We start from the raw sequence: 16,536 nt of genomic DNA, 5'->3' as shown, positions 1-16,536 counted from the left end.
TCTTGTTACTTATTTGGGCGCTTAAACACGGCGCTCGCAGCTGTATGCTCTCTGACCTGTGGGCCCATGTGTGGCCGGCCCCATGCACTGTGACTCAGAACGACTCGCCTTCTGTGGGCGCAGACCTATTACGAGACTGGCTGGGGCCGGTGCCACCTGGGTGGTCATTTTTTTCTTTTTATTTTTCTTTCTTAGGTGTTTTTTTCAATGTCGGGAGCTTGCACTTCATTGATCAGGGTTCTGTACTGCATGTGTACGCATTACGTACTGCATGTACAGTTGCCATTTTTTTGTTTCCGTCTTTTTGCTATTATGTAATCTTTTTTCCCAATGTATGGGAGTGCACTGCTTAGTAAATCATACGCGTAATGCGTTGATTATGGTTCTGTACTGCACGTTCATATATTTCTGTACTTCATTGATTATTTACGTGTTTGCGATTTTCATTTTCTGGTTTTGCTCTTATGTATTCTTTTTTCAAATTTAGGTTCGTGCACCGCTTTGTTGGGTATGTTAAGACTTCATTGGACAGATTCTGTACTGCATTCGTACACAACTTGCACTGCATGCGTCCTGTTTGCACACTGCAACTCTTTTTTCGTTTTTTGCACTGCTCGAATCTAATGATACATTAGCAAACAACAGAAAACAAATTAGCACAGATATTCTGTACGACAATTTCATCACCAGCAAGCTAAGTTGAACAGAAAGCAAACTAACATAATCAGAGTTCATCATTACAAAGCGATTGTGCATGGCAAGCAAACTAGGTTCAGCACACAAGCAAACTAACGATACATAAGCAAACAACAGAAAGCAAATTTGATGATAATTATAAAAGAACACTGGCATTGTTGGCTCCTGGCCGGCACCATCTTCTTCTTCACCAGTTAGGCTCTCCCAATCCCCAGCTGCTCCTGGCGCGCTTCTTGGGGGGCTCCTCCTTCTCCAGCTTTGCACGGCGAAGGCCGTCCTGGGTGAGGGTGATGCGGTTCCATATCTCGTACGCTGCGTAGGCGTCCTTTGCCGCGTACTCGATGTGCCTCCTGGACAGAGGCAGGATGGCCCAGCGCTGGTGCTCGTCGTCGGTGATCTTCTTCTTCATGTTGTTGTAGTAGTCGTCGATGAGCACGCCGGAGACGTCTCCAAGGGAGTCCAACGGCTTGGTTGCCTCGGGCACCCTCCACTCCTTCTGGATGTCGACGAAGTTGGGGACCTCCAGTTTGACGCGCTCCAGCCTGATTTTGTCGCCGTCGATGGAGAAGCCTGCAAAGGTGTACCTGGGGTCAGTGAGGAAGTTGTCAAAGACGGTGCACCTTTCACTGTCGCTCATTTGGAAAAGCAGCATCGGGTGATTCTTGCCGATGGAGAGCTGGCAAAGGGCGGGTTTCTGCGTTGCTTCAGGGTCGTTGTCGTACTGGAGATCAATGCCGACGATCTTGTGGCGCTGGAGGCTGAGGTGGAGCTCGTACTGCGCGAGGGTGATCGCCATCTGCTTCCTATCGTTGGTGTGGATGACGTGCAACTTGGTGTTGCCGTGCGCCTCCACGGCGTTGTCGCCCTTGTACTCGTCGGTGAACGTCATCGCCGGTGGCAGGGCTTGGTGCTTTTGGTGGGAGCGCAATGGATACTTGTGTTGTTTGTGGATGAGAAGGCCTTTGGCAGGGGTCTGAATTTAAGGGGAGGGTGCGGGGTGGGATGGCCTCGTCGGATGAACTGCACGATCGCGCTGATGATGCAGTTGTGCGGATCGTGGGTTGGTTTTTGCATCTGTGATCGTGGGCTTGTGGCGATGGAACTTCTCCGATCGGGTGGTTGTATGCGAACGTGTGGTTTTTTTTAAGGTGGGTTTGTTTTATTTTTGATCAACACATTTTTTTAACCACCATTTTTTCTATGCGAACGGGCATTTTGTCATGTTTTATAGATGTATACTGCGTGACAACATAACTATAAGGATCATGGTGTCGAGGGAGGACATTAAGTGAATTCACCGATTGAATCTTCTCCTATAAGTGTGGCCCCTTCTTCTGGTATGTGATTTATTTATTTATTTTTGTGTATGCTTTGTTTTATCTAGTTCGACATTTTTGTTGCGAATATCCGTGAATTTAGTATATGCAGCACTGCATTTTATTTTTGTATGTGAACTCCAGTGTATGTACTTGTGAACTGCATTGTTGTTTTATTCAAGTTTTTTGTACAATGCATTATTTTTTATTTTGAGTTTATGGTTGAGCACTACATTTATATGTCTAACTGTACTGCATTTGTTCTTTTTGTGCAATTTTTAACGAGCATAGACAAACTTTATTTTGACGCAGTGTCTGTTTTCCATGCTGGGGCGCTTGGGTTTGAGGAGGTTACTCAATTGATTGACCAATATTTTGCAGAGGGTAATGTTGGTGTGAGCTTTGATCAGAGACGTCCTGTCTTGTCTGAAACACAGTCACAGTCTGTTGATGGTACAGAGGAAGTTACACAGGATTGGATGGTCCCGGAACAGCGTCGTCAATATGAGTTGAAGCAAAGCAAGAAGAAGTTGAGGTTTGAAATTGAGTCAAAAGAGTTTGATGAAAAGGAGAAGCAGAGGAGAACTGCAGATGGTGCCAAGGGTGGTAAATTTGGCAAGGTGAAGAAGAGGTTGAGTACTGTTGCTGAGGAAGGTGGTACACCTCGGCGGAGTCCACGTGTTGCTGGAATGAAGAAGAATCTTGGCAAGAGAACCGCTGAAGTTGGTGGAAGTGATGATCCTCAGCGCAAACGACTACATGTCAATGAAGGTCCCAATTCTGATGACGACGACTTTGTGCTTGCTGATTATGTGAAGGGTGTTCATCCTTCTAGACGCAAAGACTGTGGTTCATCTAAGAGTGTACCCAAGCGTGCCCATGATGATGTCGACGAAGATGTTGGTGGTGATTCTGGCGAGGAGGTGGATGCTGCTCCAAAGGTTTGTTGAAGTGCACTGCATTTATTTCCTTCATTTGTTATTCTTTCTGTATTTTCTATGTCTCTTTTTTTATGCCTAATCTTCTAATGTGGACTGCATTTCCCTTTACACAGAGGAAGAAGTCTAGTAAGAGCAATGCAACTGAAGATGATGGTGAGGGAGATGATTCTCGATTTAACAAGACCGTGCGTTTGTCGCTTCCCACTGTTTGCAAGGCTGCTTCTTTGTTGAAAGAGGCGCATTGCAACCGTGTTAGGGATGCTGGATTTGGTGTTGTCTTTGATCTGACAGTAAAGAAAAATGTGTTGCGCATTCTTATGTGCTATTTGATGGGAGTGATTGACCCTGCCACTATGTTAATGGACTTTGGGAATGGCAGGGTTCTTCGAATCAATCGTGATGCAGTTCATCACATTTTTGATTTACCTATGGGACATCACACTGCACCCATGCATGCTTCCAGCGGTCATGATGAATCGTTGACTGCCCTCAAGGATGAGCTTGGCTTTGATCGTTCAAAAAGTATAGGTGTCAAGGACTTGCTTGAGAAGTTGAAGGTGTTGGTGGAGGAAGATGATTATGTGAGTGTTGACCTTGCTGTGAAGGTGTTCTTCCTGATACTTTACCAGAATTTGCTGTGCCCGGGGCCTGCAGTTCGTTTGGGTAGAGTTGCTGCGATGGTAGAGAACATGGATTATGCGGCTATGGCTCAGATGGACTTTTGTTAGCTTGTTGTTGATGAGTTGCAGGCAGCTGTGGTTAGGTGGCAATCAGAAGGCAGCAAGCAGAATTGTGCAGAGGGTTGTGCCATTGTCCCCCTGATTATGTATCTTGACTGCTTGAAGCTTCGCAAATTTTCAGTCATGCACACGTTGACGCGACGCGCGTCATACCTGATGACCAAGGACCTGATGAAGTTGTACAATGAGGATGTGCTTGTGAAGGGAAAGATTTACTTGGAAAGTTACAAATTTGGGAAGCTGCGGGTTAGTGCAGCTGATTTTTTAATATCAATTTTTTTTAAAAAAAATGTGCAGTCATTATAAATGTGAACTCTTCTAGTACTCACATGTGTACTTCTCTTTGCGTGTTGTCTTTTTTTACAGTGGAAGGCGTCAGGTGATATTGTGTACAACCGTCCTGTTGCAGTTGTACACGGCAGCTCTGATGCGGGGCCTAGCATTCATGATAGATTTTATGAGCCTATCTGTAGTCAGCTTCCTGCCTGTGATGATGAGGTGCCGCATACTCGTGGTTTCATGCCTCGACAGATGTTTGATAATACAAGCTCTTATAAACAGACATTTGTTGGCGGCAAAAAGCTTGAGGAGATTGATGAGCTTCTTCTGAAGGTTTTGAAGCTGACTGAAGATTTGCCAACCTCTGGTGACAGGTTGAGGATAGTTGCTGGTTTTTTCCCTGTTGGCCATGGCCCACGAGATGAAGATATTGTTGCTGCTCACAATTTTGATTGTGGTGTGATTGAAAGCCTGAAGATTGCAGTGACAAATGTTCGTTCTTCGTATGCTCAATTGAGACATTCACAAGAAGAAAAATGCGGTCGGTATGAGAAGGATGCTGGGCATATTGTGGATGAAATGATCCGTCAGGACGCTGGCGTTGGCGCTGATAATGTATGTTCTAGGTTTTTTGTGGCTTTGGACCTCTTTTTTGTGTATTATGTTGACTGCTCCTCACTATTTTTGTTTTTTTGTTATAGGCTGGAGTGGAATCTTCTGGTGTCGATGGAACTAGAGACGATGGAGTTCGTCAGGTATAAATACTCCTGCCATGTCTGTTCTGCCATGCTTCCCTTTTTATTTGAACTTACATTTGTTTGGTTCCCATATTTTTTTTGTGTACTTCTCTGTTGTGAAGTGTGTACTGCTTGTGCATAGTTGGAGTTTTTTCTTTTTCGGTCGGTACCATCTTATTTCTCATTTTTGGTTTGTTCTATGCCCGTAGACTAGTGTCGCTGCTCGTGATGTGCACAAAGAGACTTACGATTGCTCTGGGAAGGATGAGGTCTTGGGTGATGCAGCATCCCCTCTGGATGTTGTAGCTGATAAGGTATAGTTGTATTACTTGTTCTGTTAGTGGGTTGTAATCTAATTTTTTGTTTTCTGTTATAAACTTGATGTACGCTGTTATGTTCATCCATATGCATATCATTTGCGTATGTTAGCTGCAATAGTTTTACATGTGTGATCTTCACTGTTTGACAGAAGTGAACTGCAGTTCTTTTTGGCATGCATGATCCATACTTATTTACGTACGTGAGCTTCAGTATTTAACATAACTGAACTGCAGCGTTTGTCAAAGCGAACTGTAGTTTTTTTTTGTATATGTGGGTTGCAGTTGTAGTTGTGTTTGACACACGTGTGTTGGTGTTGTTTTGCATATGTGGACTGTAGTTGTTATGTGTATGTTGCCAGCAGTCTTTTGACATAAGTGTGCTATGTGTTGTTGTGTTGGTTATCCCCATGCTTATTTTTGTGTTACTGGGTGTTTTTAAACTTTCCACAGGTTAGAGAACAAAACGTGGAAGTCCACGTCGATCTGAATCAGGGCAGTTGTGCTGTTGATGGCCGTGTCAGTGTTGATGCTTCTGTATCGGTTGCCGTTGAGTGTGCAGATCCTTCTGTAGCTCAAGGATCCCATGATGCTGTTCCCACCAGTCGACATGAAGATTCTGATGTTGGCATTGAAAAGCCACCGGAGAATGTTGCCCCTGCTGCTAGTGTTGTTGCTTCCCCTGTCTCTCTGGTGTCCAATGATGTTCCGGAAGTATCGATAGTGGAGCCTCATGTAGTTGAAGTATCTAAGGAAGCTGCTATTGACCAGACTATTGTAAATCGAGGGAATGCTGATGTTGCTGCAGAACGAAAGTCCAATGAGGTTGTGGTGGATTCGTCGCAACCTATGCAAGAAAATATTTTGCTCAGTTCTGAAGAACAGCAGCCTGAAGACTCTGACACTGAAGGCAAGAGATTTTTTTAACAGTGCAGTTTGATGTTTTTCTCATTCATATTGTTTAATTACTATGGTATTTGTATTAGATGTTTAGTGATAAGTGAAACTTTGATCTTTTGTCTATAATTTTCAAAATAGCTAGCAGAATTCCCTTATCTTAATATTTAAACTTCATTGTTTGTATAAGTGAACTTCATCTTTTTTATTACAGATGATGAACTCCCTGTTGTGACACCGTCGAGCATTGATCCAGCTCTTCTGAAAAGATACAATGAGTTGTACGCTGCCGTTACAAGGGCTCGGAAGGACAAGAAGAAGAAGTATGGTTTTTTAGAAATTTTTTTGTTCATATGTATTATCTAATTTTTGTATTTACCCGTTTTTATTTGTTGTTATTTTTTTAGTATCTTATGTTTGAGTTTTTCATGAAAAATTCAGGGACATGATTGCTTTTAAAACTGAGATGGGTGATATTAGCATTGGCGAATTTGGTCAATCCTTTTGGGATAAAGGGATGCTCACTACAAGGCTTGTAGATCTTGGGGTTTCTTTGCTGGTAGATAAGTTTAAGAGATCTCCGACAATGGTTGTCCCGTACCATATTTGTGTAAGAATGCAGAAATTTTTGTTTTATTTTTTTCATTTTCTTTTCTGATTTCGTGCGATGAGTTGTTTTGCTTATTTGATTTTTGGTTTTGATTTGCAGACAAATATTTGGAATGGTGGTACTGTAGGCAGGAGTGTTAAAATGATGTTCTCTTCAAAAGCCGAGGAGCGTGTTGATAAAAAGGATATGGTGAGAGACGTTTTTATGTGTATTTTGCCTGTTTTGTTTTTATAGCGTTCTGTTTTTTCTTATTATAATAATTTTATTTATTTTTTCATGCTTCCAACAGTTCCTTTTTGCAACTTTTGATCCGCCAGATACGAGGGATGGTGTTGGTCATTATTGTGTAGTTGCGTTAAATGTGAAAGAAAGGCGGTTTGAATTTCTTGACTCGCTCAACAAACCTGGCAGCCCTGATGCGGTCAGGCTTTTTAGGAGGATGGTTAAAAATATCAAGTGTGCATGGAAAGAAGGTAGCTTGAGTTCTGATGAGCCGCTAAATCCTCCCACACTTGATGGATTTGTGTTGAAACATGTCATTGTCCCATTGCAGCCAAATGGGTGCGTTCTTTACAGCCCTTCTGTGTCATACCGTTCAAGTTTTTTTCACTTAATTTTTGTGAAACTGATGTTTTTTATTCTTTTTATTGCAGGCATGATTGTGGATTCTATATGTTTCAATTCTTGCAGACATGGGATGGTGTTCGAGTTGCTAAGTTTGGGGTGGAGCACATTGGCTACATCAGAAAGGCCATGCTCTATAGCTGGCTAACATCGAGGAAGTGTTGCCTTGATTTAACATCACTTCTAATTTTTGCAGATAAAGGTTGTTTTATTGAACTTCTTTATCCTCGCTTTATTTTATTTTTGACTACTGCTTGGTTCCGCTTCTTTATGGACAAGTGGGCTGCATTGTTATTTATATGTGGGCTGCATTGCTGTATACAAGTGCGGGCTGCATTGCTGTAGAGAAGTGGGCTGCATTGTTCTTTTATATGTGGGCTGCATTGCTGTATACAAGTGCGGGCTGCATTGCTGTAGAGAAGTGGGCTGCATTGTTATTTATATGTGGGCTGCATTGCTGTATACAAGTGCGGGCTGCATTGCCGTAGAGAAGTGGGCTGCATTGTTCTTTTACATGTGGGCTGCATTGCTATATACAAGTGCGGGCTGCATTGCTGTAGAGAAGTGGGCTGCATTGTTATTTATATGTGGGCTGTATTGCTGTATACAAGTGCGGGCTGCATTGTTGTATACAACAGTGGCCTGCATTCTATTTTTTCTCTATACATGTTTTTTGGTTTTTGTGTTTTGTACTGAGTGCTTCCATGTTTTTTCTGCATGTTTTTAGGTTTTGATTGGGGGCTTCATGAAGGCTGTACGTCACTGTTTGAGTCCCAGGGTTCTGATGTGGTTATGGAGGATTGTGTCATTGAAATCTCTCCAGATAATTCTGGTTTGAACACAAATGTGGCGTCTGGACCTGATGGTGGAAGTGTCTCTCGACCTAGCTCTCCACACGATGTATATGATGTTGATGATGATGATTTTGTTACACCGTGTGCATGTGCAACTAGGACTGGGAGTGCAGCAATTAATCGTCCTCATTTGGATGAGGTTGAAGTATTTTCGAACAAGAGGGCAGGTGAGAGGGCTTTTAAGTTGAGATGCTCTATAGAGAAATTGAAGCCTCCGAGGTTCAGATATATGGATGCGGCGATCAAAATAAAGGATCTTGTTCTCAGCAAAGATTTTGTAACCAAATACCGCGAGTAAGTTTTTTATGTGATGCGGGTGCCCTTTCATGCTTTTTGTGTGTTTTGATTTTAATTCTAATTTTATTGATCCCATCTGTGTATGTTTACTGCAGGAATGCGTTCTTTATGGTGCATGGTCCTTTTGGTGATGTCGATACTTACAATATCGACTATATCTATGATACATTTGGCAAAGGAGCTTTAATGGATTCGTATATCATGGATTTTGTCATCAAGTACTGGAAGCAAGACCCTGAATTGGGTTTAGCTTATCAATCCGGTGAACGTTTGCTACTTTCACCTTTATTTATCACGGTAAACGTTTGCTGTCATTCTTTCCTACTGCACTGGGCTTTTTCATGTCCATGCCTGCTTGCATTGTTTATTCTTTTTTTTTTCATGTCCTTTTTTTGTTCTTTTTTGTGTGCAGTACATTCTTCAAATGGAAACCTCTGTGACGAGAGATAATGACGGAAATCCTGTGTTGCCAGTTGTGCATAGCTCGTTTGTTTTAGAAGATGCAGTTAAGCAGTTCAAATTTTTTGTGAACGACGGCGCAAACCTGTTGGATGCAAAACTGGTAAATTCATTGTTTTTTGTCATTTATTTTTCCTGGTTTGTTGCATTTCTTTTTATAGTTATTTTTGGAATAGTGGTCCTGGTGGTACGTGTCAAAAGAACTTTTGATTTCATTTTTTTATGTGAACAGATTATGATGCCGCGATTCAAGGATGGTCATTATTCCTTATACACGATGAACCAGCATCGCCAGACCCTTGATATCCATGACAGTAGGTAGTACACTGGCCATCCTGATGTCACGACAAGGTGGTGTAGGACTGACTACCACGCAGATTGCACTGAAGTGGTATGTTATTTTTTCTTTGCCAAGCGTAAAGCTTTCTTTGTGTTTCTCCCACTGTATTTTTTTTATAAACTGCAATTGTTTATGTAGTGAACTTCAACATATGCGCGACAGAACTGCATTTTTCTCACACGTGCACTTAAAAGAGGGATTGTTTTAGATGTTTGAGAACAACTTTTTTTTGGGTTCGTTTGAATATCAACTTTTTGATCTGTGATGTGTGTTATTCTTACCTTGTGCTTCTTTTTTTTGCCAGATGAGGAGGATGACTCAGCTGCTGAAGGCGATTTATGGTGAAAAAATGTATAAATCGAGGAACCTTCCTGACTGGGTTAAATTGGCAGAGAAGCCATCTTACCCGATCGTGCCAGCGCAGGGAGCAAATGAGTGCGGAATCTATGTTCTGAGGATGACGCAGTTGTATGACGGCCAACGTCTAGTTGAGAAAATTTTGAAATCTGACGTAACAGCTTCTCTGTTTTCTTTTTACTTTTTTGTTCTTTATGACAACCTTTTTTTAATCACTTGTTTGCATTTTTTTTCTTTTTTTCAGCCTGCTACTGAAGATTGGAAGGCGGAGTACATGTTCCAGCTGCTGTTCAATCCTTTCAACATGTTGTGTTATGAAGACATGCCGCTTGAGTTACGTGAACTGATTGCGTACCTCGGGCTAACTTCCCTGTCGCAATCGCAGACGCAGTCGCAGGCGTAGTAACAGTCATTTGGGGCACTGTTTTTCTACTGGGTGCAAAAGGCTGTGCGTGGACAATAGCTAGGTTTTGATGTTGTGTTTGTGTGTGCTGACTAAGGTAGACAATGTATGAAAAAGACTTTTTTTTGTCGTTGTGTTTCTTCTTGTTTGTTTATGCAGCAGTGCATGTGGATGATTTTGTATATGTATGTGTATTTTATATCAATAACTGATACAATATATATAAGTGTATAATTTTATTTTTTGTTGACGACCACGGTCTATGCGAACTGGCATTTTTGTCACGCTTTATATGTATGATATGTGTTCGATAAACTGTATCGCATTTGATGCCGAACTTCTTTGTCCAATATAAGAGAACTGCATTTTTTTGGCATTCAAGCAACATGCTGCACGTGTGTGCATGCCGAAGCTGCATTGCTTTATGACACCGAACTGCTTTTTTTTGCCAAAACAAAAAACGCATTGCTTTTAGCCTATAGTTGCGTTTTGTAGTTGGTTTTTTTTATTTGTTTGTACGTTAAGGTACATGGGGGGGGGGTTGCCCCCCCCATTTTTTGGCTGTCTATATATTTTTTGTATTGTTCTTGTACGCACTGCGTGCGTTAGCGCGAGGCCGAGCAGGGGGTGGGGAGGGGGGGTCTTGACCCCCCTCTACATCCCCCTGCGAGGCCGAGCCTAGAACGAGCCGGAGCAGGCGGCGACACGGTTTGCCGCGGCGCCGCATGCGTAGGCGAGTCCGTCATACCCCGTCGCCCCTGTCTATCTTAGGGTGTGTGGGGTCCGGGTGGGTTTTTGTGCGCGTCGCCTTTGATGGAAAAAACAGAATGTCCGCACTGCTCCAGTCAACCAAGCGCACTGCGTGCGTTAGCGCGAGGCCGAGCAGGGGATGGGGAGGGGGGGTCGTGACCCCCCCTCCACATCCCCCTGCGAGGCCGAGCCTGGAACGAGCCGGAGCAGGCGGCGACGCGGCTTGCCGCGGTGCCGCATGCGTAGGCGAGTCCGTCATACCCCGTCGCCCCCTGTCTATCTTAGGGTGTGTGGGGTCCGGGTGGGTTTTTACGCGCATACCCTTTGATGGGAAAAACAGAATGTCCACACTGCGCCTGTCAACCAAGCGCACTGCGTGCGTTAGCGCGAGGCCGAGCAGGGGGTGGGGAGGGGGGGTCGTGACCCCCCCTCCACAGCCCCCTGCGAGGCCGATCCTGGAACGAGCCGGAGCAGGCGGCGACGCGGCTTGCCGCGGCGCCGCGTGCGTAGGCGAGTCCGTCATACCCATCGCCCCCTGTCTATTTTAGGGTGTGTGGGATTTGGGTGGGTTTTTGCGCACGTACCCTTTGATGGGGAAAACAGAATGTCCGCACTGCGCCTGTCAACCAAGTGCACTGCGTGCGTTAGCGCGAGGCCGAGCAGGGGGTGGGGAGGGGGGGTCGTGACCCCCCTCCACATCCCCCTGCGAGGCCGAGCCTGGAACGAGCCAGAGCAGGCGGCGATGTGGCTTGCCGCAGCGCCGCATGCGTAGGCGAGTCCGTCATACCCCGTCGCCCCTTTGTCTATCTTAGGGTGTGTGGGGTCCGGGTGGGTTTTTGCGCGCGTCCCCTTTGATGGGGCCCCTGTCGTTCTTCATTTATGTATTGGGGCCCTTGTCATTTGTACTGCTTACACCAATGTTGAGTACTGCACTTCGTGTAGCAAGTGTGTGTGTTGGGGCCCTTGTCGTTCTTCATTTATGCATGTACTGCACTTCACGCATACACTTGTTGAACTGCCTTATGTTCGTTCTGTGAACTGTATTCATGTTTGTTTAGAAAGGTATACGGATATATCAATATTAATTTTTATTTTTATATAATTACTATTTTTTGTGGACTGTTATGTTTTGTATGTGCATAGTATGTTTTGGTGTCACTCATTAAATTTTTCAAAGTTGTGTAGATACTTGTTCTAATGCAAACTAATTTCTGTGAAAGCAATTGATCACAAGCAACAGACATTATCAAAATCTTGCATACATGAAACAAAGAACAACACAACGGACTGTATTGATTTTTTTTATTTTTCTGCCCTATGTGTTTTTTTTCAATGTTGGAGTGTGCACTGCATTGATCAGGGTTCCGTACTGCATGTGTACGCATTGCGTACTGCATGTATAGTTGCCATTTTTTTGCTTCCGTCTTTTTGCTATTATGTAATCTTTTTCCCAATGTATGGGAGTGCACTGCTTAGTAAATAATACCTATACTTCACTCATTATGGTTCTGTGCTGTACTTTCATGTACTTCCAGACTGTATTGAATTATTTTACGTATTTTTGCGTTTTTCTATTTGTGTTTTTGCTCTTATGTATTCCTTTTTTCAAATTTATGTTCGTGCACTGCTTTGTTGGGTATGTTAAGACTTCATTCGACAAATTCTGTACTGCATTCATGCGCAACTTGCACTGCATGCGTCCTGTTTGCATTATGTACGACAATTTCATCACCAGCAAGCTAAGTTGAACAGAAAGCAAACTAACATAATCAGAGTTCATCATTACAAAGCGATTGTGCATGGCAAGCAAACTAGGTTCAGCACACAAGCAAACTAACGATACATAAGCAAACAACAGAAATCAAATTTGATGATAATTCTAAAAGAACGCTAGCATTATTGGCTCCTGGCCGGCACCATCTTCTTCTTCACTAGTCAGGCTCTCCCCATCCCTAGCTGCTCCTGGCGCGCTTCTTGGGGGGCTCCTCCTTCTCCAGCTTTGCACGGCGAAGGCCGTCCTAGGTGAGGGTGATGCGGTTCCATATCTCGTACACTGCATAGGCGTCCCTTGCCGCGTACTCGATGTGCCTCCTGGACAGAGGCAGGATGTCCCAGCGCTGGTGCTCATCGTCGGTGATCTTCTTCTTCATGTTGTTGTAGTAGTCGTCGATGAGCACGCCGGAGACGTCTCCGAGGGAGTCCAAAGGCTTGGTTGCCTCGGGCACCCTCCACTCCTTCTGGATGTCGACGAAGTTGGGGACCTCCAGTTTGACGCGCTCCAGCCTGATTTTGTCGCCGTCGATGGAGAAGCCTGCAAAGGTGTACCTAGGGTCGGTGAGGAAGTTGTCGAAGACGGTGCACCTTTTACTGTCGCTCATTTGGAAAAGCAGCATCGGGTGATTCTTGCCGATGGAGAGCTGGCAAAGGGCGGGTTTCTGCGTTGCTTCAGGGTCGTTGTCGTACTCGAGATCAATGCCGACGATCTTGTGGCGCTGGAGGCTGAGGTGGCGCTTGTACTGCGCGAGGGTGATCGCCATCTGCTTCCTGTCGTTGGTGTGGATGACGTGCAACTTGGTGTTGCCGTGCGCCTCCACAGCGTTGTCGCCCTTGTACTCGTCGGTGAACGTCATCGCCGGTGGCAGGGCTTGGTGCTTTTGGTGGGAGTGCAATGGATACTTGTGTTGTTTGTGGATGAGAAGGCCTTTGGCAGGGGTCTGAATTTAAGGGGAGGGCGCGGGGTGGGATGGCCTCGTCGGATGAACTGCACGATCGCGCTGATGATGCGGTTGTGCGGATCGTGGGTTGGTTTTTGCATCTGTGATCGTGGGCTTGTGGCGATGGAACTTCTCCGATCGGGTGGTTGTATGCGAACGTGTGATTTTTTTAAGGTGGGTTTGTTTTATTTTTGATCAACACATTTTTTTAACCACCATTTTTTCTATGCGAACGGGCATTTTGTTACGTTTTATACATGCATCCTGTGCGATAATGAACTGCATTAGTATATAGTCCTGCACTGCATCTTCTAGAATTCAGTACTGCGCTTGTGTATACATGTGCGTACTTCACTATTTTTTGAGTTTATTTATTCATGTAGGGGTAATCGGGAACTGGATTGCCATACCTCACTGCATCGTGTAACGTAATGCACTGCATTGTTTACAGCTACGTACTGCATCTTGTTTTTGCTTGTACCTACTGCAATCGCTGGTACGGGACGGGTAGGGAAAGGGGGGGCCCACCCCCCCATTTTTTTAAACTTATTGTTTTTTCTTAGTCGGCCTTGTTGGGCCTGTGTTCGGCTAGTTTAGAGACGTACTTGGGTCCAAGTCGGCCTGTGAGCACGGCTTGATTCCCGTTTCGTTGTGTGTGCGTCCTAATGTTTAGTCCCACCTCACCCGCGGAAGGCGCGCCCGACCTGTTTATAAGCGCTGGCGAGGCATACTGGTCGAACTCCTCCGTATACTTATCTGGGCGCTTATACACGGCGCTCTTAGCTATATGCTCTATGACCTGTGGGCCCATGTGCAACCGGCCCCATTCACTGTGGCTCAGAACGACTCCCCTTCTGTGGGTGCAGACCTATTACGAGATTGGCTGGGGCCGGTAGCACCTGGGTGGTCAATTTTTTTCCTTTGTTACTTTTTCAACGTTGGGACGTGCACTGCTTTTTTTAGTAAATCATGCGTGCACTGCATTGATTTAGTTTCAGTACTGCATGTGCACGCATACTTTACTGCACATTTTCTGGGCTACATTTTTGTGCACTGCATCGGTATCATTTTTCTTTATTGTTTTTCCTCTTTCGTATCCTTTTTTCTTAGTGTACAGTGTGCACTGCTTTTGTGCTCCTATGCGCACTGCATTCGTCATAGTTCTGTGCTGCAGGTGTACACATTTTGCACTGCATGCATCCTCCTTTTGCCAAAAAGTTGTGACTGGCTATGCCAATGCTGCGAAAGTGCTTCTCTTTTGCTTTTTTATCATGTACTGCACTTCATCCACACATATAGTGAACTTCCTGGTACGAATTTGGAGAACTGCACACCTAAAATGGTGTGTGGATTATAATTTTTCAGAGTATTATTTTTTAATGATCTGCGGTTTTGTTCATGGGAATTGCTGCAGTCAAAGTACACCTTCTTTTTTTGTTCCTTTTTCTTTGGTAACATAAGCCTTTATTGACTGTCCTTTATTCTTGGGAACATAATTTCCATTAAGTCCCCTTTAATTTTTAGTCTTAACCTTTTTGCATTCCTCTTATATAAATGAAGGCTAACTTATACCCTTCCTTTGCATTTCATTTCTGCGCTAGCCGCAAGTTCTCTCCTTTCTCCAGCCTATTATTATTTTTTTGCTTTTCTAGATTTTTGTTGCGATGGCTCCAGGCCCCTGTGCGTATCTCTTCTGCTGCGGCCATGGTTGTGGTGTGCCGACGCGCTGCAATTGTTCAGCTTGCTCGTAGGCCTGTCGTGCTCGTCGTGGTGGGAAGGTGTTGTGCCGAACTGGGCGAGGCGAGCAGCTTGCATATGGTACAGTATTCACGGAAGGATTGGATATGGGCCAGATCAACGTTTCTGCGTTCTATTCTGCCTTGATTCGGCGTGGCCTTGGCTGCACGAGTCCTTTTGTCCATCAGCTTACGCCAACAGATGTGGAGACTCACTACAAGATGGTATGATTCGTTAGATATGATTTTTTTTCTTTGTGTTTTTTTTGTATAATTCCATTGCATTCTGAACTTGCAGTATTTTAGGAATGCACTTTTTTCTTTGTTTTTTGAAGTGTACTGCAATGTGTTCTTATTTCTTGTTTTTATTTTTATGCTTGTGTGCATGTAGCTTATGGTTTAGTTTACATGATTACAATACGTGAACTGCTTATATATTAGCTGAGCACTACATGTTTCCACATTTTTCCCAATTTTTTTGGTATGTACTACATGTAGCTAGTCTATAGTACTGCATGATAGTTCGAAGCGTACTGCATATTTGCAAGTTCCATACTGCATATTGAAATGCGTTTTATATGTACTACTCGTTGGACTGTTGTGCACTTCATCTATCTCTGTGCACAGTATGAGAATTGTACTGCTAGTTTCGTTCTCAAACAGTTTTATTATTTTTTACAGAAAATTCCTAAATGAGCTGTTAGGTATGTCCGGCTCAAGAAGAAAGGAATTCTTCAAGTTGTTCTTGGTAATGGATACCTTCAACCAACCAAGTACACTGTAGGCGTTGACGGGCGGCTGTGTCTGCACAAAGGGTGGAAGGAATTTGTCATTGATAGTGGCCTGAAGTCTGAGCAAGTTGTTGTCTCAACTTCTTTGAACTCGAGGATCGTATGGTTAGAATCACGTTTGACGTGATTGGCTAAGGTTATGAGGTTGATTTGTAATAAGTACTTTTGCATGTTGAACGCTTCATCTTTTTTGATGTGTTTTGTAACAAGCACTTTTGTGATCTGAACCACTTCAATTATTATTCAGTGGGAAATTTGTATTTACATGGTTACAATATGTGAACTGCTTATATGTTAGCTGAGCACTACATGTTTCCACATTTTTTCCCAATTTGTATGGTGTGTACTACATGTAGTTAGTCTATAGTATTGCATGATAGTTCGAAGCGTACTGCATATTTGCAAGTTCCATACTGCATATTGAAATGCGTTTTATATGTACTGCTCGTTGGACTGCAGCAAGCTAACAGCATTTTTTACATGGTTTTTGAATCAAAATGTGTCAATGTTTTACTCAAGACTGCTATATATATGGTATACTCTATATACCATTTTCTCTTTTACATGGTTTAGTTGAATAACTCATAGTCAACGAGAAATTTGTGTTTACACAAAATTTAAACTGATACATAAGTCATAGAGATAAGCAAACTGCTATGCATACGATTAATTTATTGT

At 43.7% G+C, this 16,536-nt stretch overlaps 2 protein-coding genes across 2 annotated transcripts; both read right to left on the bottom strand.

Annotated features, from left to right (window-relative positions):
- Window positions 1–883: 883 nt before the first annotated feature.
- On the bottom strand, window positions 884–1,585 carry LOC147978528 (uncharacterized). The gene has a single exon (XM_087514782.1). The coding sequence runs from the start codon at window positions 1,583–1,585 to the stop codon at window positions 884–886; it is 702 nt and encodes a 233-aa protein (XP_087370908.1).
- An 11,050-nt stretch (window positions 1,586–12,635) lies between these two features.
- LOC147978527 (uncharacterized) lies at window positions 12,636–13,247 on the bottom strand. The gene has a single exon (XM_087514780.1). It carries the CDS (start codon window positions 13,245–13,247, stop codon window positions 12,636–12,638), a length of 612 nt encoding a protein of 203 aa, XP_087370906.1.
- Between the last annotated feature and the right edge of the window lie 3,289 nt (window positions 13,248–16,536).

This window comes from Triticum urartu, chromosome 3A (assembly GCF_056163025.1).
Source record: "Triticum urartu cultivar PI428250 chromosome 3A, HENAU_Tu73, whole genome shotgun sequence".
Classification (NCBI taxonomy): domain Eukaryota; kingdom Viridiplantae; phylum Streptophyta; class Magnoliopsida; order Poales; family Poaceae; genus Triticum; species Triticum urartu.
Note: the sequence above shows the minus strand (reverse complement) of the source record. Positions and strands in the feature narration are given on the sequence as shown.